A 23,960-nucleotide genomic window follows, 5' to 3' on the forward strand; every position below is an offset into this window, starting at 1 on the left:
AGCTGCAGGTCAAGCGATTTTTTTTTTTTGGAGTCAAAGTCACACTGAGCCACAGGTTCGAGACCCTTGCCTTATAAGGGAAAGATCACTGTAAATCAATACTTTATGTTATCTTGTCATGAAAGTGATCATTGCCAGGATGAACACATCAGTGGGGCCAGAGAGGTCGCTGCATGGTTTTACAATATTTGACTCATTCTGTGATCACATGCAAAACTCAGGTTTTATCTTTTTATTGCATTTTGGTAGGGTGTAAAGTTTGGAGCACACATGCTCTTCATCAGACCAACTTTTTCCTGATTGTCCTCTGATGGAGAGCAGGTGGACGCCAAACGTTACACCTTACCAAATGCAATAAATATATAAAACTGCTCTGCTCTTGTCAGTGTGTTTCATACATATTTCAGCCCGTCACCTGCCTCGCTTTTTGGCGTGGATCTGCATGTATTTTTCCTATCTTGTGACTCATGCTACGGCCTTTTGCTGCCACCAGATCTCAGCCCTCTTGAACAGTTATGGAAGATTTTAGACCACATCTGTTAGGCAGCTTTCTCCACCCCATCGCCATCATCAAAACAACAAATAAAGTGAATATTTCGTGGAAGAATGGTATTCAGCCATCCAGAAGTGTTTCAGGGAGATACTCTGTGCCAAGATCCATTAAAACTTCTGTCAGGGTTGGTCACTCGACACCTTGCTAAGACACTCTGTTGTTTTTTGTTTTGTTTTTTCCTTTAAATTGTGACCCTTCTGTAACTTCACCGCATACAAGTTGCATAATGTGGGTCAGATATCTACGCCAAGATAAACTTAGTTTATGCAAACATTTGGCATTCCACAAAAAGTCATGTTTAGATGAGGTAAGTTTTTCACTATGATAGAGTAGTTTGTGGAGTGGAGTTCATAATTTATTCTTTTCATATAATATTTGAAGATTTAAAAGTTTAACATTACAGTTCTGTCTCCGTCTTTTAGATGATTTACGAAAAAAGGTTTGTTTATCTTTAAATCATTGATTAAACGATGGCTGTAAGGTATTATGGCTGCAGCTGAAATCTTTAGGATCTCTGTCACGGTCAAAGAGACGCTATTATTCCGACTTTTGTTTACGCAGCGGTATTTATAAGGCAGATGAGGACAAGTGAGGCTGTTATTCCGCCACAAATGGACATATTGTGAGTGGGCGGTTTGAATGGCATGCCGGCGTCTTCCTGTGTAACTAACTGAGTCTGCTGGTGGCCGACAGGAATGTCTCATTGGGAGTCATTATTTAGATACGAGCAACCGTGTGTCATGCAGCAAAGCACAATGCTCCTCAAAGCCGACAAACCGCATCGGTGACTGGCGTAGTTCAAGAAATGAAATGAAGAGAATGTCTCTAGACTGGCGAGTTGTTTTTTTTTCTTGAGTTCAAACCCTAGTTTACTCTAAGTGTGTCTGAGAAAAAGAAACCAAGGTGGCTCTGTTTTCTCTGCATCATCCCTCAAGTATCCTGTCAAAGATTCCTCTAGTTTAAATATAGCAACACTGAAACACGTTTAGCTGAATCTATTAGTTTAGTGGTTCCAGATGTCATTGAGGACCTGCATAGCATTCTTTTTGGGCTTGTGTGGGTGTGTGAATTTTTATCTTTCCGGAGTGATCCCCACCAATGCTTCTTCATTATGTGTCAGCCTGGACTCAAATTAAGACATACTGCAATCCCCAGTTTGCAAAGAAAGCATAGGGATGATGTTTCTCACTAAAGGCACTGAAAAAAGTTTTTTTCAGTGACGTATTTTTTTATTTTTTTTTGCAAAAATCACATTTTGTACTTCGAAGATATGACAGTATTTGCAAGTTTAGTTTGGACTGTTGAATAACATGTTGAATAGGATTCATATGTTCAAGTCTTTCAAATCTTCTTGATTAGAAACAAACAAAAAAAGCACCCAGAGGGGTAAGCAAGGACAGGAAAGAGGGGGTTGTTTCAGAAATTAACTTTCCTACTATGTTGTGTGTGACAAACTTTGGTCAGGGGCCAAATGACTGAAATTCCAACTTTGAAGCTTTAATGAAGATACACCATAGTGTTTAACAGACCCACTCAGCAATTTGCATTTTGGCCCTGTTTTGAGCTGGTATGTAAACCATTATTATTTGCAGATTTTCTCCACTCCATGAAAAAGAAAATTGCTTTTTACAAACACTAAGGAGCACATCAGTGGATGAAGCTGAGCACGAAAAGCATTTTGCGGTCACAACAGGCCCCCAGCAGACTAAATAACCACAGATGAGGAATGCACCAAGAAAAAGCGTTTACAACTTGCGCTCGGAAAAATGTGTTTCTAATCTTTGCAGGCAAGTGATGATGATAGGAACCAGCCCATGAACTCATCTGGTATGGATGAGTCAGGTCTGTAGATGGAGGTCAGTGCACCTAGTACATTTCCATCACCTCGCTTTTCAGAATTGGGGCACAGCCTCATGCTATACTGTAAATTAGCTAACTTTGAAGGTAGTGCAACTTTAGGACCCCCTAGGAGTTTTCGCAATCAAAAAAAAATGTTTTAATTATGTATTTTACCAAATTTCAGCAATGATAATTGCTATCTGGGTCATTAGCAAATAAACAGAAGTAACAATTTTTCCTTATAGGTTGATTTAAAAAAAAAAAAATTTTTCCCCCCCATTACTGTTGGTAGAAACAAATTTATGTTTGGTTTTCGTTAACTTTTTCTGTGAAGGTCCTCACTGAGTCGTCAGGTGACAGAAGCTAGCTAAGCAGAATTTTGTAAATATGACTGACACAGCGATGCAAAGGTTAACCTGAATCCAATGATGATGCAGAAGGCTAAACGTGGCTCGCCATGTGATTATTGATTTTTTGCTTATTCTGTTCAAAATGAATGTGGTGAGCTGTAATAAGTCTAAGGCTGCTTATTTTCATATTTCTAGAGTAATTTACTTGCACGCAGCTAGCCCATCAACATATTCAGTTATCCAATTGGTCTTCTTGTGGCTTTAGACATGCTTTTACAGACGATGGCTTATTTAAGCCAAATAGGGAAAAGACCTATTCATTGCCAATTTAAAAAATTAAAAAAAAAAAAAAAAAAAAAGCCTGGTCCTACAGTAATAGGTAGGGAAATGTGTTACCAATTAACTTTATGTTTAATAGTTGCAGCCCTTGCTGGTCAGTGCCAGAAATACTTAGTTTAACTAAATATTTATTCGTTCATAAACTAAAGTAGTTACCGGTCATATTCAAGATGTTAAAGCATTACCCAGCACTAGTCCTGGTGGGCAGCAGTACTGTCAGAGTATTACTTTGGCGAAAATTAAGACCGTCTGGTATTATTTTTGAACTACTGAGTTTGCTTGTCTAATTGCAAGCACCCTTTAAATCTCAGTGCATGTTAAGGGCCATAAGCTGCTCACAGTTGTTGACACCATATTGGTATCAAATTAAGTTTTTTTTATTCTTCCTCTGTTGTTCCCTCTCAAAAAGTCTTCTGCTTCCGACACACTCTTTCCTTTCCTGTTTTATGGGCTCTATTAATAGTACTTGTAAAGTCTACACTGTAAGACAACCACATGGACTTAAAGCTGTTTGATCTGATCTATCTATTTGTGAACAAGACACACAAAAGCTTGTCCAAGCTTGCTTTTGCTGGTTAAAGTGCAAAATGCTGGTTAAAGTTGTAATTTATGCCTGCATATTTCACCTTAAAAACCTTCATGTCTTCTACCTGCGCCAGTTTATGATGAAAAGGTTTCTCTCTGTTGTTGTTGTTGTTGTTTGTTGTACAAATGGTACATAAAAGAAATCAAGTCTGTTAAAACCGATTATAATGATCCCACTCAGACAACCTTTATTTCTCTTTTGAACATTTACGAATACAGGCTGCTCACTGTAATTGAAATATCAGTCATGAGTTATTAATTATGCACATGTTTAAAAAAATTATTATGTCATTAGTGGCTGCAAAAAATAAATAAATCTGTTGCTAAGTAAGATGACGTTCATGGCAAGAAAAAAATTCAAGATTCTAGTGATTAAAAAGATCTTGATGTAAGGTGACAGACATAAAAAGAGAGAGGACATGTTATTATTTTGCTTCTAACGACACAGACGTTCTGGTAATTTGTTTCAAAGTTTTCTTGAGCAACAGGTTTCCAGGCTTATGAAGGTCAGTCAAGCATAAAAAAGGCACCTAACTCAGTGCATAAACCAGTCTACACATAACAGGCAGCTTAGCAAAGAACCAGTTCTATCCCTGCTAGTAATAAAGTGTAACAACACATCGTTTATTTCCCATGTATTTTATTTAATCTATAAAAATGCCAAAGATAACACAGTGAGTGTCTGCAGCTATCTATAAAACATGGTGGAGGCTCTGTCATGGTTTGCAACATGGTTTCAGCCAGTGCTGCTGGGGAGCTTTGCTCTAGTTAGCGGTGAGAGCAGCACATGTGGACATTGACCAATCAGCTGAAAGGAAAAAAAATCTGGTCAAAATTTGTACTTGCAAGTTGAAACTCGCACACAAGTGAGGGATCCTGAGCACAAAGTTTTACACATAGTTTTTTCCTTTGTATCTGTAAACAGACCTAACAAAAAAATTGTAACTTGTGTAAATATTTTTCACGAACACAAATCTTTTTTACACAGATAGAAACTCTCATCTGTGGACGCACAAACATAACATTTTGAGATATTTTGATTTACAAGGTTATAAAACTCAGTTCACAGCTACGCAGTCTGATTTACAAGTACAAAATATTTATGATCACAATTTGAGCCCTAATCTTGTCACAACTGATGGACTTGCAGAGTTGCAGCGTAGGTAGAACTGCAGTAAAGTAATGTAAGATTTGGATCCACCATGTGATACCATGAGGAAAGGGTCTGATTAGCAACTGCTTTATTTTTTTAGCATAGTAATTATCCCAAACACACGGCAGCTAACATCCAAAGAAGAGTTTTAGATGTCCTTCAAGACACCCAGAGAACTATTCCTGAAGACTACTTTGAAAAATGCCAAAAAAAGCTTGCTTAAAAGAATTCAAGCTGTGTCATAGATTAAAAGAAGTCACGGCAAATATTGACTTTCAGTTTTGTTTGTTTTTATTTCCATTTTTGCTCTCGGATGTTTGAATAGATCACTTGCATTTTCCTAGCAGTATATAAAGAAATCAGGGGTGGCTCAAGACCTTTGCACAATCCTGCATGTACTAATCATTATGTTTTGTGTACACGACAAAATCCAATCAAATAGAATACAAAATCAAGACCAGTCAAGTAGGAAGGGTTGCTGCCATGGCCTCCAAAGTGACCAGATTAGCACCTAATTTTGGATTTTGGAGTACTGCAGCATCAAAACACCAATATCTTTCAGAAGAATCCCTTCAACAGAGTTTCACAGGGGTCACTAAACCTGTTCTTGCAATGAGTGGTGACCCGTCACTTTATTTACACACTTTGTCTTTTTTCTTCTTCTTCTTTTAAAAAAAAAAAAAAAAAAAAAAAATCCTCTCATTTTTGGCTGATCTCTGACTTGACCACCTAGTATTAGTTTGGTTAAATAAAATTATTTAGAGGCCCATAAAAAATCTCTTATATAATACTTTAACTCAAGTGACATTATCATCCCCTGAGAGTTACATACACAACACACTGTGCAATAGAAACGGATAGGTCTTTGTGTTTATGCTCGACTTGGCTTTCCATGTGTTTATGTGTGTTGGGTGAGGTGAAGTATCTTAACAACTATGCCTGAGAGGTCAAACACATTCCTAAGCACCACAAAGTTCAGTGTTGAACATGAGGGTGAGTCTATTACATGTAGCCTGCGGACAATGTTCTGTCAACAGACTCATTCCTGCTGTCTCCTCTGTAATTCCCGGTAGGAAAACAAAGCATCTCCTCAGTAGATGTAGCCTCAAATCAGTGTCCTTTGATCATGTGCTAGGCACAGGGCTCACCACAGTGCGCTCAGGTTGGGGCTCTGCATTTTATGCAAAAGGCCAAAGTGAAGTTTTAGTGCTATATAATTCAGTGCTGAAATAATTAGTCAGTTAATGAGAAATGATTGTCGGCAGATGTAACAATTGCTTATTCCTTAAAATAATTTATTAAATAATAAAAATATTTGCGTGTCCCAGCCCTGGTATGTGCTTCAGTGTGCATTTTTATTGTTTTTAGGTTTCTGACTGATTGAAATAATTATCGTGACAATAAATATTCAGACGACATTATGGTCTCACACTAGCCTGAGTCATCTCTGGTATGCATTTTCGTGGTCCTTAAAACTAAAATTGGATGTTTTCTTGATTGACACGAGGGTCGGTCTGTCACGCTGAGGTGAAGTGTTAGTCTTCCTCATCTATCCACAGCTCTACGTCTCTGCTGTTTGCCCAAAGTTGAACTTTCTTATCCCACTGACCCAATATAGTGGTCAGTGGTAAACCTAAATTCATTCTTCAGAACAGTCCTTGAAAATTCTGTCGACAGGATATGCAGCATATGCAGCACATCTAGGCTAAAAAGTAGGAATGAATAAATCAAGTAACTATGATATAAATGACTTTGTCAAATGTTGGCATGTGGAGTTATTGCAGCAAATACAGTTTTAACCTTTTAACCTTTTTTCCCCTTTACAAGCCTGTGGTTTGGTTAACATTTGTCCCAACGACACATTACTTTGTTACTTAGTAATTTTTTGCAGGTTAGTGATACTAATACCATACCTCTGAAAATACTTAATTCCATAGGCATTTTAAGCAGTATATGTACCACGGATGGTTGTCAAAAAAAAGATACTTTGTTACTAATTGATACTAAAAAGTCACGGATCGGATTAGATACTCCTTTACTCATTTGTAACAGTATTGAATTCAAAAGCCTGTAGCTAACAATCAGCCTCTCTCCTCACTAGCAGCTGAACACATAAACAGTAGCACAGCAAACTTGGCAAAGCATCTTACAGACCAACACCCCAGTCTTTATGAGGAATTTTATGAAGTCAAGCCCAGTTATCATAAACTTCCCTGTCCAGTACATACTTTAACATTAGCTGTTTAGCTATTTGTAATTAGCACATAAGGCATCCGTTAAGTAAGGTAGCATGCGCTGTAGCAGCTAATGATGTGGGGGCTGAGGAGCAAACATTATCAGTTAGTCAGTTCTGATCATCTGCTGTGTTAAACACAAGACATAGTGTTATATTAACTTCATACCTCAATTATTTTTGTTGAAGGGTGTTATACTTCTGAAAGTCTAAGATTGAAATCAAGACAGGTTTACTAGCAACAAAACTAAATCGGTGACAGCCTACCTTAAAAACTCCAATTGACTTTCCCTTTTTTTCTCTCTAGCTACACCTGTGATTTCTAAGTATTTTAGAAATCAGTTTGTCTATCCAAGCTGTGGTTTTGCATTGGCTATGCTTCGATACTGAGACAAGGTCTAACTTCCGATACTGAGTTCTAAGAAGTATAACTGCTATTTTATGAACTTTTTTTTTCTTGTGTTTTTGGAAATTCCTTGTTTCAGTTTACAAGTTGTAGGGATTGTAGTGCATATGGTGCTCTTGGAGGCATTGCAATTTCTGTCCTGCATCCAAACAACACTAAATCACATGTGCTCCTACAGTAGGCTAATCCAAGGCTGGCTGATAACAGAGAGACACTAGGATAAGTTGGAGAAAGGTTACTGTACTCTGTGTTCTGTTGTTGAAAAGGCTGCATTTTTTCCTGTGGCATATACAGTAAATGCAAACACACAGAGTACCTGCATCAAATGCAGAGAAGTACATGTATTGTAACAGCAAATGATCTTACAACAGAGATTTTTGGGATTTTTTTTTTTTTGTTTCTCTGCTTGTTGTTGTTCAAACATTAAACTTCAGGGCCCATCTTCCTTTAAAGGAATGTGACCTGACTTGACCAGACTCACATGTGTCATGTCTCTTGTCTAGAACTTTAACTTGTTGAACTCTTGCTTTTCCTCCAAATCCCTGCTGTAATGAGAAACAAGGCTTCACTTCCAGAAAAGATGCTCAAGTTATTAGAAAAATGTGAACTGCAAGTGTCATGTGTGGATAGTTTATGTCCACTGGGCCAGAGTACAAATGGTGAAATTCTAACTGAAATTTAAAATATGGTTTTAATTAGAGATATTCTCAGGAAGACGAAGTCTTGGACCTGACTGCAGCAAGACCTGGGCTGCGCCCCCCCTTAAGTAAAAATGTTCCTTGAAATCATAGTGAAACTCAAATTTAGTCCACTGCACAAAAAAACAGAAAGTCGTAACTTAAACTGTGTTTAAGTTATTTGTTGTTATAACAAAAAGACAAAAAACCTGAAAAAAAAATATTTTCTCTGCTGATCCAGTAGAGTTGTTAAGATATCTGCCACCGTTTCGTTTTAGTTGCTGGTAGACTTTTCTCCACTTCAATTTGGGACTTTAAAAAGTTTTAGGCTTCTTTTAAACACCCTCCTGGTGAAAGTACTGCTACAACATCACCCAACACACAAACAAACAGAGTCTTTAAGTCTTATGTTTAAGGTTAAAATGTTCACTGTAAATATTTGTTTTCTCGTCATCTTGCTCTTGTCCTGCAAAGGACTTAAGCAATGAAAATGGAAAAAAAAAAACCCTCAATGGAAGTGTTTTTCAACTGGCAGAATCATATAGATGATCTTTACAATGACTATACAATAGCAACCACCTTCGTAGATTAAATCTGGAATTTATTTTTGAAGCAAACTCCTCCCGTACTCGTTGTTTTCTTTTGACTGTTATGTGTGGCTGAAATATATAAGAGCAATATTAACCGTATTGCTAGTTCTACTCACCTCATAGAGCTTGGCAATATGGCTAAGAAAAATCTGACCTTGATATAATATGATATGATAAAGAGACTGAATATTTATTTGTAAGACAACAAACCCAATTTTTGTGCATGAAGAAAAAGAATTTAACAAAAGGAGTACAGCATGATAACAGTGGTATGCTGGGTGAACTTTACTCCCTCTAAGAAGCAGCAGTTTCGACCCTTATGGGAAGTAAGTGACTCGTTTACCTGCACTAAGCTGCAGTTGTAGTGCAGCATATTGAGGTTCAGAGATCTGCCACAAAGTGTTTCGATAGAAACTGTTATTGAGAAGAGTTGCATGCCATTTTTTTCTTCCTCAGAGAGGCGATAAAGGCCCTGATTGTCCAGTGTTATGTTGCATATCGTCTCCACCCATCTAGGAGCCAAGATAAAAGTAAAGACGCTTCACAGGAAGGGTAACGTGAGTGCACACACAGCGATTAGAACGAGAGCCCTAGAATGTTTTGTACTGATAAAATATAGTTGATTAAAAACACAAAAACATGATTACTTGTTTAGCATTGTTCAAGAATATTCAGTATTCTAACTATGGGAATATAGTATATAAAATAAAAATGATCTATTAAATAGCACCCAGTGACATCTATGTCATATATGTATGTCCAGCTCTACAGGTTAGGCAATATAATAAGCACAAATGAAAGAAGCGTACTCTGCTTTAATGCCTTAAAAATCTCTTTTAATCCATCAAGTGTCTTAAAGTTTAAGATTTTAGCCAAACATAACTGAAGCTTTTTGTCTCATATCTAACCAGAACACCAAAGCTGTTTTGTTAAACCTCCTAGCATCTGGGCTTAGGTCAAGTTCAGTTCACTTGAGAGAAGACTCACCCTTTCAGCTATGAGGGGTCATTTATCTAACCTCTCTGTTGGTTGGATAAGCAAAACATGACAAAGCTTTACTGCATTGTTCATAATCAGCAGGCCTTGTTAGTCCGATTTAGGCTAATTGCCAAATAACTGACTTATGAAAGAATGAAACCTAATTATATCACCTTATGGATTGGCTCATGTGTGACATGTCGCGCTGCACGTCAGTCTTCTGATGTTTGTAAAGCTATGAGAGAGAAACTAAACAGTGCATTCCAAATAGCCGGAAGCCCTTCCAGCTAGCGGGAAAATGGGACCATGTGTACATCAGGAAGATCCACAGATGAGTAATCAATGCTTTATGTGCCAGTGAAGCTAAACACATCAGGAAACAAAGCTGGAGTTGTCAAGCAGGCAGGACTTTCCATGATATGAGCTAACCAGGAAATGGGAATACACAGGATGAAATCGAGCCACGGTACACAGGAGAGCTCACATACTTCTAGATAAAATACAGGCAGAGCTTTTTGACTTGTCCACTTAACAGAAATGTTATTTCCTAATCGACTTCAAGTTTGAGAATAACATGGAAAGCCTCCTTCCGAGCAAACAATACATGAAAGTGATGATGGTTAATAACAATCTCACGTGCCACTGGGACCTACGCAAAAACAATAGCTGTGAAATGGTGCCAGTTTTGGGATACCACGGCTATCCTGAACCACCCACATGCTTGCTCCAAACATTCCCCTACGTGGTTACATGTGAATGAAAGTTGCTAGTAAATATGTGAATGACTACTTGATGATGACTACACCAGTGGCTGGCGACATAGCTTATAACTGCAGAGTCCCTTACTTCCCCTCACTTGTGAATTCTACTTACGTGCCTTAAATATTTATCTTTGAAATATCTCTCTATCACTCTCAGGACTGCAGGTGTACAGACCCAGCTTCTGAAATCAGTCTCAGCGTTGTGCTTTTCAAACATGATTTTCCAGCAAAATATTCCTATAATAATCTGAACTCCCTGTGCTGAACTTGAACATATTTGAAATTTCAGGTGAAAAAATACTGAAACTAAGGGGAAACGATTAATTCCAGTCACAGAATAATATGTTGCACTAATGAATTCTTTTTTTTTTTTTTCTTGTAGCCTAGGAAGACTTTAGGGCTCTTTGCATAGCTCTGCTGGGTGGTTGATAAACTCTGGTAGTCTCTGTGGGTTTAAGAGCTGCATGTCCTGTAGGGAGCATGGTTGAATGGTCACACCCACAGTTTATACAGCATCTTCACTATAAAACCAAACTTGCGGATGTATTCGCCACATTCAAACGAACGGTTACCAGCTGATTTTGTTCTGGTATAAAGGAGGATAAATATTACCATTAACCCACAGCCCACTTGACTGAATAGTATCATCACTATCCATAAAACCTCATACAGGATATGAACGCTGCATGTTTTGGCAACCCTACAACCCTGCTTTCACGATTCAGCGACAGAGGTTGCCGGTTGCTTGGGTAGAAAAGGAGATGTTGGTCACCACGTCTGAAGTACGTCACAGATATCATCTCTTGTTGTTTTTTGAGAACAACACCAGACCTTCTGTAGCAAGTTTATTTCTTTTTTTAAGGTTTTGCATTTACTCCACGCACTGCATTAGTGTATAGTTAGGAGAGGAACAAAACATGTTGTGGTTGGAGGACAGCAGAAGTGAGAGCAGAACCTATGGTGAGTACTGATATTTAGCCAGGGCCCCTACAAGGCAGTGGAGGAAGCACCTGTTACAAAGCTATTATCTTTCTGAGCTGGACGGCCATTGTACTGATCGACAACATCAGGATAAAGCTGTTTACCCTGCTCTTTCATGCATCGCTCCATGTGCTCAGAAATGTGTTTTGATGTGTCGTGTTTACTTTTTACAGATAACCGTAACAACCATGTTTACCTACTCCTGGGTTAAAAAAAAGGGCCTGTAGTAATTTGGTGCTTTAAAACCTTAAAAATAAGGCCCATTACAATTATTCAGTCCATCTGTTTTTATATGCATATACAGGCTCACGTGTCCCACATGCTCATTATGCACATAGAGACAATGATTACAATTAATATTTTTTATTAGTGGTGATTTATTTAATGCCTTAATGGGACATCAAACTAAATTTTTACCTTGATTTGCATAGTGTTTGCAGTCACACTGACAGCAAAATCCTTGAAATCATCCACCCCCTAATTTTTAGCTTTTGTTTCCCACTTTCTAATTTTAGTCCCCTTGGTGTTCCTGTCATAAAGGATGCTGTGGTAGACAAAGCTAACCCACCGCACATCTGACCTGTGGACACGGGAGGTGTTCAGGATGATTTTTATAGGCAGTGCTGCAAAATTAGGATAGATCCTGGACTGTCTCAGTTGTGAGGATGAAGTGCTCCAAGGTCAGATGCACATCTGCAGGCAGTCTAGATTTGAATGCCAGATGTGAGTGTGAACCAGATCCCGGGGAGGTATCGGGGTTTTTTGGTAGAGTAAATATAATCAGAGTCCTGCTATCTGTTGTGAGAGACACAAGCAGATTTCAAAACGTACAATAAAGCCGTATTTATAAGCGTGTCACTGTCTTTAAAGAGGATGATTTAGGTAGAAGATGATCTTATGTAATAAGTATGACAGTTATTTGGAGCAAATTGTGGCTCGCTGCACGCTGAATCATAATGAAGCCTAATCCTTTGTTCCACAAATATTTACTATATGTCAAGCATATCTCTGTAAATATTGAAAGGAACAGCCAGTTCTGCTAAAAGCTTCGCCTTTTCATTGCCACGTTCTTTAATACAAGGATGAGTACCCAAGCCGGGTACCCATGCTTGTATTTTTCCCCACGGCTGTCACAAATGTAGGAACCTGACAGGTTGTTTCGGTCTGCTGGTGTCTGTTTTTCACCCGGCTTTCATTACGTTACGTTAAAGTCGGGCAATATCAAGAACTGTCTGTAACTTTCGTACATTTCTCTGGAAACCAACTCGAGTTTTTGCGTTTTACGTGTTGAAAGTCATAGTCCGCTTTCTCGAGTGCAGCATAATATGTGCTGTACTCATCTACCAATAGGTCACTTCTCATTTATTTACTTTGTGAAATCCCAAGCTGTAATTTTTGTTTAATGCAAGACACCTCGTTTGAATTGTGAAATCCTGTAGTGTTTAGAAGACTTTGGCATCAGTTTAATCTTGTTTAAGAAGTTCAGTATGCTGACAAGTGATTAACATGTTCATACATGACTTATCGAGTCTGGTTGTTTCTTTTTCGTTTTGTATACAAAGTGCCAGGACTTTACACGGTTGATTTTTACTGCTCTTTTTGTCCATTTTGACATATTCCATCATCACAATGGGAGAATTTATTTGATTATGATTGTTTTCATACTACTCAGGTGGTTTTAATATCATTTTTCCCGCTTGATACTACTATTAAACAGTATGGGGAAAGTCCATGGACTTTTCTTGGATTCCGACAGGGAATTTTTCTACTCTTGAGTACATTTTTATGGCAGATTCCTGACTGAACTATGATTCAACCTATTCATTCTTGGAAGATACAGAGTCTATTAACCTACTTTTGACTGAATTGGCACCGGAGAGTCAATCTAAACTTTGGGATCCCACATGCCAAACAGTGAACATCCCATATTAACTCAAGGTGAAGCTGAAGTAGTAAGGTTTGGGTACAGGATGAACTGACAGTGGGTTGATTTATAAATAGGAATGTTTAATTCTCCAATGGGATGTTTAGTTTTTTTCCCGTCTCTGCATTTCTATTTTCAAGCCGCTTGTGGTGAGCTGCCTGGTTTTCATTTATGCAGTGTTTTTGAAGTAAAGTATTTGCCCTCAAGCAAAGCTGTCCTTTGCAAGCTTGTGGTGGGACTGTGCGTGGCAATTTAAAAAAAAAAAAAAAAAACTCTTTACGTTTTTGCTTGAAATACATGTTGTAGCGGGGTCCTTTTCCAGTGTTACATTTCCTATTACACATGTGGCATTTATGAAGCACGGAATTCTGTGTACATTACTGCATTAGTGTTTGCCATATTTGCTAGATGACTCTTACTTCACTGCCTGACTTGACATTTTTTTCTTTTTTTTTTTACATGCTGTGCTCTATCATGGTTGTCTAAAAATAATCTATCTTTAAAATGAACCATATGTCTCCTGTATTACATAACAGGTAAAGTAAACCAGACTTTCAAACTAGCAGAGCTGAGGAGATCAGATGTCACCTCAGAGGCTTTTGTGATGCATCTGTGCTGCAGTAAAGTGAATTAAGTCACTGTAACCATGGAGAAGTGTTTGGGAGTTATGGTGTGGGAGGTTTTTTTTTCTTTTCTTTTGTTTGTTTGTTTTTTGTTGACCGTTTCATTTCCTGTCATCATCTTGGTGTCCTTGAGTGAAGGAGATGAGGTGTGTGGGGGGTGGACGTAAGCATGTTTGTTCGCTCGCGGCCATCTCTGGTTGTTTTGTCCGTTGCTCATCCTGCAGACCTGATAAAGATGGAATCCTGGCTAGGCTGCACGCCGCTGACCTTCTCACCCCCCGGCCAGCCCCTGACACCTTGCACTTCACTTTCCGTCATTGTGTTGTCTTCCTGGCATGCTTCCATAAGAATGGGGAAAGAGCAAGGTAGAGGGAAAAGGATGATGGAAGCACGTGGTGTAGGGCACATCTGCTGCTAGATTTTTCTGGCAGCATTGTCTTGGAATTCTTTAAAAGTTGAAGTTGTTGTTTTTTTGTGTGTTTCCTTTCAGTAACACCCGCTTTAGGATGTGAGAACAGTTATTTTTAGGAATGCAAATGTTAGTGTGTGTGAACTCAGCTTCTGTGTTTTGTATGTGTTGTCATTTTAAAAACTGCCCATATTCCTGCATTTTCCAGGTCTCTCCCTCTGTCTCATACACAAAAAGTCGCCTATGTGATTAGAGGATTGTAGAGGAAAATATTTTCCTTTTTCTCTCATCCACTTTGGGTCATTCTTGTTGACGATCAGATTAGAGGAGACAGCTCGGTCTATACACATTTTATTGCTGCGGAGCGAAAACATGCGAGAACTTTTGGATGTAGTAACCTAACCAGAGTATGAAATAATTCTCTCGTGGAGGATTTGCGGGACAGAGTTCATTGGTGGTGACGGGAACTCTTTCAAGGTTTTATGACCCTTCAGAGTCTGTTTGTATTTCTCCTAGTACAGGACTCTGAAATGTTGTGGTCATAATGAAAACACTTAAACCCCGCTTTCCAGTCATGTTTCAATTGTGTCATACTGGTGGAAAACAAAGCTGATATCGTTGTCTCTGACTCTTTTTCCTTAGTCATCGTTAGTAATGGCGGCTGCCCCTGTTTAAGCTGGCCGCACCAGCCTAAGCAAGCTTTAATCACTTGTCATAATAGAAGAATGTTGCTGTGTCTTGTTCAGGCAATGCAGCTGTGTTCCTTCTTTTTTTTCTCTCTCTCTTTCTTTTGATTGGTGCTGTGACGATGCTTACCAGGTCAGACTGCATATCTAATATCACTGATGGGGTGGTGAATTGTGGGGTTGGGAGTCAGTCATGCTGGGCTGTAGCACATGATGCGACGTGGTAGGTTTAGCTGGAGGGCTGCAGTCAGCTCGCCTCTGACATCAGCAGAGCAAGTGTGTCCCAGAGATCCTTTGTCATTTGACTGAGATCTAATTTTGGACCAGGAGATGTCCTTTCTCTTAGCTGTATAAAGGCTAAACTGTTAGCACGTGTTGCTCTGTAATTGATTCCCGTGTCATGCTATAGGTCAGTGTGTAGCCTATGTCTGATCCTGTCAGTCAGTGCTTTCACCTTTTGTTACCTTCTGCTTGGTCTCTGGAATCTATCTGTCCTATATAGCAGTTACTGTTTCTGTTTGAAGAATGTAGCATAGAAGCATAGAAGCCCCCCATCCTACCTGATCTGTGACCTCAGTAAACATTTATCTTACAAGATTATTGTCTCGGTTGTTAGTTTCACATCTCACTGACACAAACTTTGTAAGTCATGGTCCCCATCAGAGTCAAAGCATGACAAAGCATGGTCTGGTTTAAGGCTGCCATGCCTTGTGATTGAAGAGCTGCTGCCATATGAAGCTTGAGTGTACCACAGTTTCTCAGTCGACCCCTCGCTCATCACATCAGGTTCCAAACCAGGATGCAGTGGTGAACATGCTTAGCGCCAGGCCTCTAAACCAGTCTGTAATACCACATCCATTCTACAGATATTAGACTTCTTGAGTCTGACCTGAAACGATTGCTCTACATTGAAGTTCACACTGCTACTTTTGTCAGTCTGTCAGTTAGCAGTCAGTTCAGTAATAAACTCTACTGACCTGGTCCCATTGGTGGCAGGTATACCCTAACCACAACGCTGTGTCTACAAAGTTTAATTCTGGTATCATTTAGTCTTAAAAATGCAATATTTTTGTTAGGCCACTAAATTAAAACAAAGTCTGCGCTTAAGCCACATTTTATTCAATTCCTTTTTAAAGTGGAATAACTTAAGAAAAGTGTTACTATCGGTATATCCACACTTAATTACAAATCACAGAGGATTTCTTCGGATTGATGTTTACATGCAGTTGATTTAAAATGACAACATTTGTAAAAAGCACTGCAGACCTTCAGAGATGCCCTTCCTTTCTAGTAGGTTGCAGAGAGAGACCATCAGTATACTCATCTTACTTGAAATAGTTTTAATCAAGCAAACATTCACCATATGTGAACACCTTAGTGTAGGATCCAAACTCAGTTGTTGCACAGGCCTGAAACTTGTAGCGTCATAAGCATTGAGTGTTTAAAACCTCGGAAATGAGACACGTTTTTATAAAAATGCAGCTGCGTAGGATACGTGGAATCACTTTCTTTGTAGAGTCTGAATCGGATCCAGCTACATCAAAGATACATGTTTTATGTAGACAGTGATAAGTTGCATGTAAATGGATGTCTGTCTGGAAGCATTGGTCCCTGAATACCATGAAGTTTACTAAACACCAAACTCAGTCAAGTGTCTTTGAACCTGTGCCAGCCCTGAAGTGTCTCTGCAGACCTACAGGAGAGAAACCCCTGACTTAAACACTTATTTAACATTATGGAAGGCAATTCATCATTTCACCATCATCTTTTCATCTGCTGCCTGCATGTCACCGTGTCATAGTCCCCATCTCGCACATATGTTCACCACTACGGAAACACACATGGAGAAATACAACACACACACAGACACACACAGGATGTTATTATCTCCTGTGATCTTCTGAGCTATGTGGTCCCAAATGTGTTTGTCTCTTTTTTGACAACAATGAATGGCATAGTTGGAATACTTTAGGACAGGAGCACAGTTATCCGCACTTGTCCTTGGATCCTGTCTGGCCCGAGCATTCATGCATGCGCACACACACACACACACACACACACACACACACACACACACACACACACACACACACACACACACACACACACACACACACACCTCCCCACAATGCAGGTTTAACAGATTTCCTGTGGGCTATTGTATCTGCTAGAAGATGGCATCCTGGTCTGAACCTCCAGGTTGAACAGGCCCCTTGTCCCCCTCCCATCTCTCTCTTTCCTCCCTTCCTCTCTTAATCTCTGTTTTCCAGCCCTCCCCTTTAATTCCCTTTTCTCCTTTTTTTTTTTTTTTTTTTTTTTTTTTTTTTTTTTTTAGTTGACCTCTTATCATTTGCTGCCCAAGAGACACTACCTCGTGTACAGAGCCAGCTATCTACCCATCTGTTCATCTGTTTTTGCCCTTAGCTGCCCCTCCTTAACCCGGTCTCCTCTCTTCCTCCATGTGTCCGGTGATCCCCTGCGTAACCCCTGAGGAGCAGTCTAAACACCATTTTCAAAACCAGAGCCAGTTGGGCCTCCTGCAAAAACAAGAGAAGGATCAGACACAAACACTCAACTCTCTGACCAAATGCCTGCCTGCCCCTTATACTTTGGCCCTCTGTGCGTGTGCCACGTGGCTTATTTATTCCTTTTTCCTTTTTTTTGGAAGATAAACTATTCAAAGTTTATCTATAAGAACAAATAATTCATCTATTTCTCCAAACAGTGGGCAGGTTTATTTTGAGCTTGAAGAATTGCAAGTGTTTATGTGAAGGCAACATCAACAGCAATTTATGTCTCTAACTATAAAGTCAATAGATTGATAAACCGGTTTTGTCTAACCAGACAACGTATCGGGAGAAGCTTGTTTTTTTTCCACACTTTGCAGATGTTTTGTGTCAGGATTGGAGATGACTCACGCTGTTGTTGCTCTGGGACCTAAAACCTGTTTAAGGTCTGCCCACAGTTTTCTAAAAATGGCTCAGTTTTGTCACGCATAGAAAATTATTGATTTGTGTGATACTTAAATCGTCAGTAAACAGGAATGTTTGGAAGTCTAAATAATAAGTCCTTCCTGGAAGATTTTGGGAGAACAGGACTCTCTCATGGAATATCTAAACCTCTGTCCAAACTTATACCCTGGACAGTCTGAATCAATAAAACGGTGTAACAGAGGGGTCCGCCTTTCAGATGTGTTGTTTTCTTAAATGATGATTCGTAATTTAAAAATCTGAATAAGAAATTGGGACAGTAGGATAAATAAATATTTGTTGTTATTCTCAGTTTTAGCTTTGATTTAATGTATAAAGTTGCTTAATTCCTGTTTTTTGTTTTGGAGTTTTTTGTCCCTGTAAGTCTTGTGTGCGACATTTCCTCTCATGCTCAGACCTTCAATTAGAACGGGCACCATCGCTGACGATTTTTAAAGAAAATAAATTCTGAACATGCCACTTCCTGCTCTGTGGCATGCATAGGAGATGAAATTGCAACCCCAGAGCAGGACATCCTGTCTTTGCTCTTTATGGGGGCGTTGGGATTCAGCTAGGACCTGCTGCAGTATTTCACAGTAATTTGAAGGTTTGATTGGTTTACCAGCAAAAAGTCTCAGTGGGTGTCATAACCACTGAATTTATTTAAAAAAAATCAAAAGTAACCAAATGTTACTGTAAGTGAGATGTGATTCTGTGGATTCCTATGTGACGTCATTTTACTGTTTTTTGTCTTTTCAGTTCTGCCAGCCTGGAGGCTGGAGGCTGTCCAGAGATCGGAAAGCACCCACTTTCTTCACCGTTGTGCTGACAGATATCGATTCAGACCGACACTACTGCTCCTGCCTCACTTTCTACGAGGCCGAGGTCAACCTGCAGGTACTCCACAGTCTCTGCAGTCTCATTTCAGCTTAGAGAGTTTCTCCTTTATTCCCTGCTCAGTCTGAACCCACCACCGTTTACAGATCCACACAAGCATGTCATGTGTAAAGTGGAGTGGACAAGAACCCGTTGGCGACAGTATTCAATTTTACTAGAATTGCAGCAGAAGCCTTCAAACAAGCATTATGTGCCACTGAGTAAAAGAGAGAAATCATAACGTGCTGTTGGAGTTTTTCAGCCTTGCAACTCACTCGATCGTTTTATGTTTTATCTTAAAAACTTTTGCGAACAGCTGGAAGTGAAATGCCTTCCAGCTGCTCTATCTTTGCTTTTTCCTAGTTTTTAGCTTCTTAAATGCTACATTAACTCCCCTGTTAGCAATCAGTGCAGTGTTAATGATGTGTTGGCTGTAACCAACATGATCTGATCATCAGTGATCGCATTGATATTTGATCAAAATGTCAGATCGGTGCATCACCTGTAACCCCTTGAGCTGCCATGTGAGCCACAGTAATAATACAAATCTACAGTCACCTGTCCTCTTTAGTAGAAAGCAGTGCATGACATCATCACCTTGTAAGCCCCTGATATCAAAATGTTGAAGTCGGTTTCTTCCTCCTCCCCAAAACGAGGTCACTGTCATTCTTGTGTGCTTTTCATAACCAATAGACACCCTTAGGGATATGAAGCTTGGGCAATGTGACTTTCTGTTTTCATTTTAGGCTTATTGATTTGCTTTTTGTTTTTGTTTTTTTGCCGTCTTTGGCACTCTTCTTTAGTTCTCAGGAATGCTTGTCGCGTGGTTGATGTCTTCCAGAATGTCGGGCGTTATTATAAAACAGCCTGTTTGCATCCAGCCTAATAAATTGTGACTTGGCCGAGGAAAGACAGGATAGCCTCTGCTCCCCTTCGGCATGTGATTTACTCATGCATACAAGACTGCATTTGATTGCAGATTAGTGGTCACGGCATCAATGTCCAAAACCCCCATAAATTATTGATTACTACAGATTAGTTTCATTGGGATCATTTTCATACTTACCAGTGATCTTGTTAACTTCTCTCCCTGCCAGAGGCCCACACAATACCAAGATAATTGTTTCACTGTGTTGGCCTTTGTTGGAGGCCTTAAATGACTCTTTGTCACTCTGCCCACTGTGACCTCACATCCTTTCGCATGTGGAAGGCAGTCATCAATCACATTCCAGTTATATCACTTTAACATCTTTGAGGGAAATTTGAAATCGAGCCCCGTAAGAGAAATGTGTCAACTTCAAAATAGCAACGAGTCACTTTGGTGGAATGCCTGAATTCAGCTCTGTTGTAGTGCATCCTTTTCTCATTAGCATTTGAACTTGTTGTGTGAATCACATTATAATTACATTTGTATTAAAGCATGCCTCAGTTTGCATAACTGAGTGCATTTTTCCACTTTGGTCGCCTCTTGTTGGTGAAGTCTGTGAAAAGCATGTTAGGGTTTACAGATAAGTGGATCACCCTCATTGTGAAGAGTAGGAGGACTTTAGCGACAGGATTTCACTTTAACACGAGGATGACCTCTGGAAATTCTATTTCATGCAATTTTGATAATGCTCCACATATTTACCAGACATGATCGAGACTACAGGGAGAACTCGTACTATGCTCAAAAAACACATTTTTGAACACTTTTTTTTGTGGCAGTAGAGGAGTGTAAACGTATGTACAATCACAGAGCCGGTGTATCTCAACATGTAAACTTTGTTGCCAGGTTGGAAAAGTGGGACTCTTAATGTTTTCACTCAGTCAAAAACCCCACACCTGAAGCAGGTGGTTGTGTGTAAAATAAAGTCAATACAAACTGTTGAGAAACCTCATTTCTGTTTGGTTTTTTTTGTTGTTTTTATATGTATTTTAATCAGTAATACATGTGCAAGAGTCCCTGATGCCACGTGGAAAGCTTCAATCCATTGAGTTATGGACATTGGACCTCTGGGGGTGTCTGGCACGGGGACACTGGCAGCAGATCATTTTGGGGGCCTTGAGTATCGGGTTGTTTTAGCTTTTTTTCCAGTTAAAATGGGTCAAGGCCTTGAACTCTTTGCTATGGTGCTGGTGGTGGAGTGATTCTGAAGCAGATTTTGTAATGTTGTCAGCCACATTGTCCTGAAGGGGCGTCACGGAGTGCCTTTTTTCCCCAAGGTGGGGGGGGCATGCTTGTTTTACAATAATATTTAGATATCTCATGTATGCCCAAGTGCCGTGCTTCTTGGAAAGAATCAGGGCTTCCAAGCAGAGCGTTGCACTGATTTTGATGTTGGCACATAATGTATTAGTTTATAAAGTGAGAAGTTAATCTAATTAATTTTGAAGCTATCTTTAGGCTTTTAAAAAAAGCATGAAAACAATACAGTTTGTCTTACAGTTTAACTGATACGCTTCACTCAAACAGATTAAACTAACTGAGATGTTTGTGTCTGATAGAGAGACACTTGACCGAGATGCGTGTCTGCTTGGTGTAGATTACATGCTGTAGCATAAAGACTGACCCTATAAACGTTTATTATCCACCACACGGCCTTATCTTTTATCTGTCTCGCTCATATTAATCATTAGGTCAGGCTATATTTGGTCTCATCGAGACCATCGGGGTACCTCAAACATTCCAGCGTTCACTTCAGAGCGCTGAAGATCTTCTTGAAACGTGAGGGTGTTTTAACAGTCTTAACTGTCTGAGTTGACGTCCTTATCTGCTCAGCTAGATTTCAGAGAGCGTCCAGACAGGCGGCGCAGGAATGTATTTTGTTAAATAATTGAACCAAATCTCCGCCCCCCCCCCCAAATTCTCAGATGGATAGAACAGATATTTTGATCCTGCACTCCTTGGTGCTGGAGATACCTAAGCTCTTGCGGCATGTTTTGACTGCCTGGAGAAATATACTAGACTGTGATAAAGGCTTTATTTGGAATGAGCGCCGAGAGATTGGCGTATCAGTGTCGTAATGCAGCTCGTGGATCTCAATAGAGACCAGATCGAAACTGTAAATTTTCTGTCTTACACAACAGATACTAAGCGCTGTGCAGTTGTTAACTTGTTTGGTATTTTTGTCACTGATGTTTTGCATTTGCTGTATTATGATGTGATCCTAGGAGAGAAGGAGGATGAACTTCCTAAAGTCATTTTTGACTCTTCTGTAAGCAAATCTCGTTTAATCTTGGTCCCTTTGGAGAAATCTTTTATTAGCATCATCGTAATTGAAGAAATTAACAGAGTGGCTCTGCTGGCTGTACTAAAATGCAACATTGTGAAAGAGGATAATTAATTGTCCAGCCTTTCATGAATGTTTTTTTTTCTGCTCACTGTAGACAAAGGAGGATTTTTAACATTTCTTTGGGCTGCATTCAATTCAGTTAAAGGCCATTTTATTTATACAGTGCCAAATCACAACAGTCTCCTCAAGGTGCTTCTTCTTATAAAGTAACGACTGCTCTTTTTATGTTTCAGGGATCAAAGAACATTGAAGCTGATGGCGATGAAGATGAGGAGGCAGAAGAGGATGGCCTGATCCAGCCAGCTCAAGTGTTTGCACCAAAAAGTCTCATTCTCGTGTCCAGGCTGGATTATCCCGAAATATTCCGGGTAATAAGACACCGCACGATTAAATCTTGATTTAAAAAATGTTTTTTCTGACCGTTCAGAAGAATTCTCAGAATTTTTGTCAAATCTGATTTTCGTCTTGCAGATACTAATCTGCTTTGTTCTGTCTGTAAAATGGGTGTAATGTAGGCATGCACTTCAGAAAGTACAGGAGTCTCAGGTGTATAAGAAACTTTGAGCCTTTCATTAAGGTCAGTTTGTGCTGGCGTAAGGCCAGTCATACCATCCATGGTAATAACCTTACTAGCAGACCTTACCTACTGAGGATCCTTTGCTCTTGGCCCAAAAAGAGAAAATGCAGACACTTATTAAGCACATTGATGGTTGCTTCTTTCCTTTTTCTCCATGTCTTAGTTGTCTTCCACGTGTTGTTCTTACAGGGGTGCTTAGGGCTGATCTACACGGTCTACATCGATAGCCTGAGTTTCCCTTTGGAGGGATTGGTGGCCAACCTTTTTACGTTCTTGGTTCCTGTTGCTGGTGGATCTCAGGTAAGTCTGACCTAAGAGAGAACATGTCCACATATCACTGTCTAGCTCTGCTGTTGGGTGGTTTTTCAAGGAGGGGGGCACAGGTCCAGGACTTTGTGCTAGTTGGTTGTTGATGTCAACCCTGCTCTGCTTTCAGCCAGATTGTAAGTGGATGACTGAGGTTCAGTGATGCAGACTGATGTTTGCTTTGCAGCCAGTCACCACCATCATGTTCAGGGTTCAGGCGAAGTTCTAGTCTGCTCATTCTGCCATGAAATAAACTCTTAGAGTGGAGCAAGAAAGAAAATCTCTTGAACTTTATCTGTAGCATTTTTGAGGACTGTACTGCACTGTCGCTGCATTAGGATCCCTCTTGATGTCATAATGTATTTTGGTGGCCAAATGTCAGAAGATAATGCTCCGGTAAGCTAGGCATAAGATAATTTATTTAACACCCGGAACAAAAACGCAGCCCGCTCATTCTGCCACATTCGCTTTCTCATCTGATTTTGTTTTAAATGATGGATAATGTGCTGTTAGAAGGAAGAATTTGGCCCCTTCTGTTCTCTAGCAAGACGCCACAAAAAATCTCATGTCCTCAAGTCTGCCAGACCCAAGCAGACTCATTTGTCAAAACAAAACACAGTTGAACATACAGATATGCCAGGAATTGTGTGAATGAGGACCCCATGAGACCTTTTATATGATACTGTGAGATTATATCAGAGGATACCTGCACACGGTGTGAATCAGGATGTATTTGTGAGAATAATTACAGCACAGCTTTTAGGTGACTGATTAGAGTCTGTGTTGATCTGAACAACACGTACACACTTTGGAAATATGTTTTTGAATCTTTGCAGTGCATGAATCATTTTTATATTGATGCAGCTGTGC

The 23,960-nt window shown here is 39.6% G+C and overlaps 1 protein-coding gene across 3 annotated transcripts in view; it reads left to right on the top strand.

Annotated features, from left to right (window-relative positions):
* sbf2 (SET binding factor 2) overlaps positions 1–23,960 on the top strand; it is a 106,442-nt gene that overhangs the window by 19,828 nt on the left and 62,654 nt on the right. For all 3 annotated transcript variants that reach the window (XM_004543161.4, XM_004543162.4, XM_076883018.1), the window contains 3 exons: positions 18,816–18,953; positions 22,441–22,575; positions 22,974–23,084. In XM_004543161.4, coding sequence (XP_004543218.1) covers positions 18,816–18,953; positions 22,441–22,575; positions 22,974–23,084 — 384 coding nt within the window. The remainder of the gene's footprint in view (positions 1–18,815; positions 18,954–22,440; positions 22,576–22,973; positions 23,085–23,960) is intronic.

This window comes from Maylandia zebra, linkage group LG1 (genome assembly GCF_041146795.1).
Source record: "Maylandia zebra isolate NMK-2024a linkage group LG1, Mzebra_GT3a, whole genome shotgun sequence".
NCBI classification, from domain to species: Eukaryota; Metazoa; Chordata; class Actinopteri; order Cichliformes; family Cichlidae; genus Maylandia; species Maylandia zebra.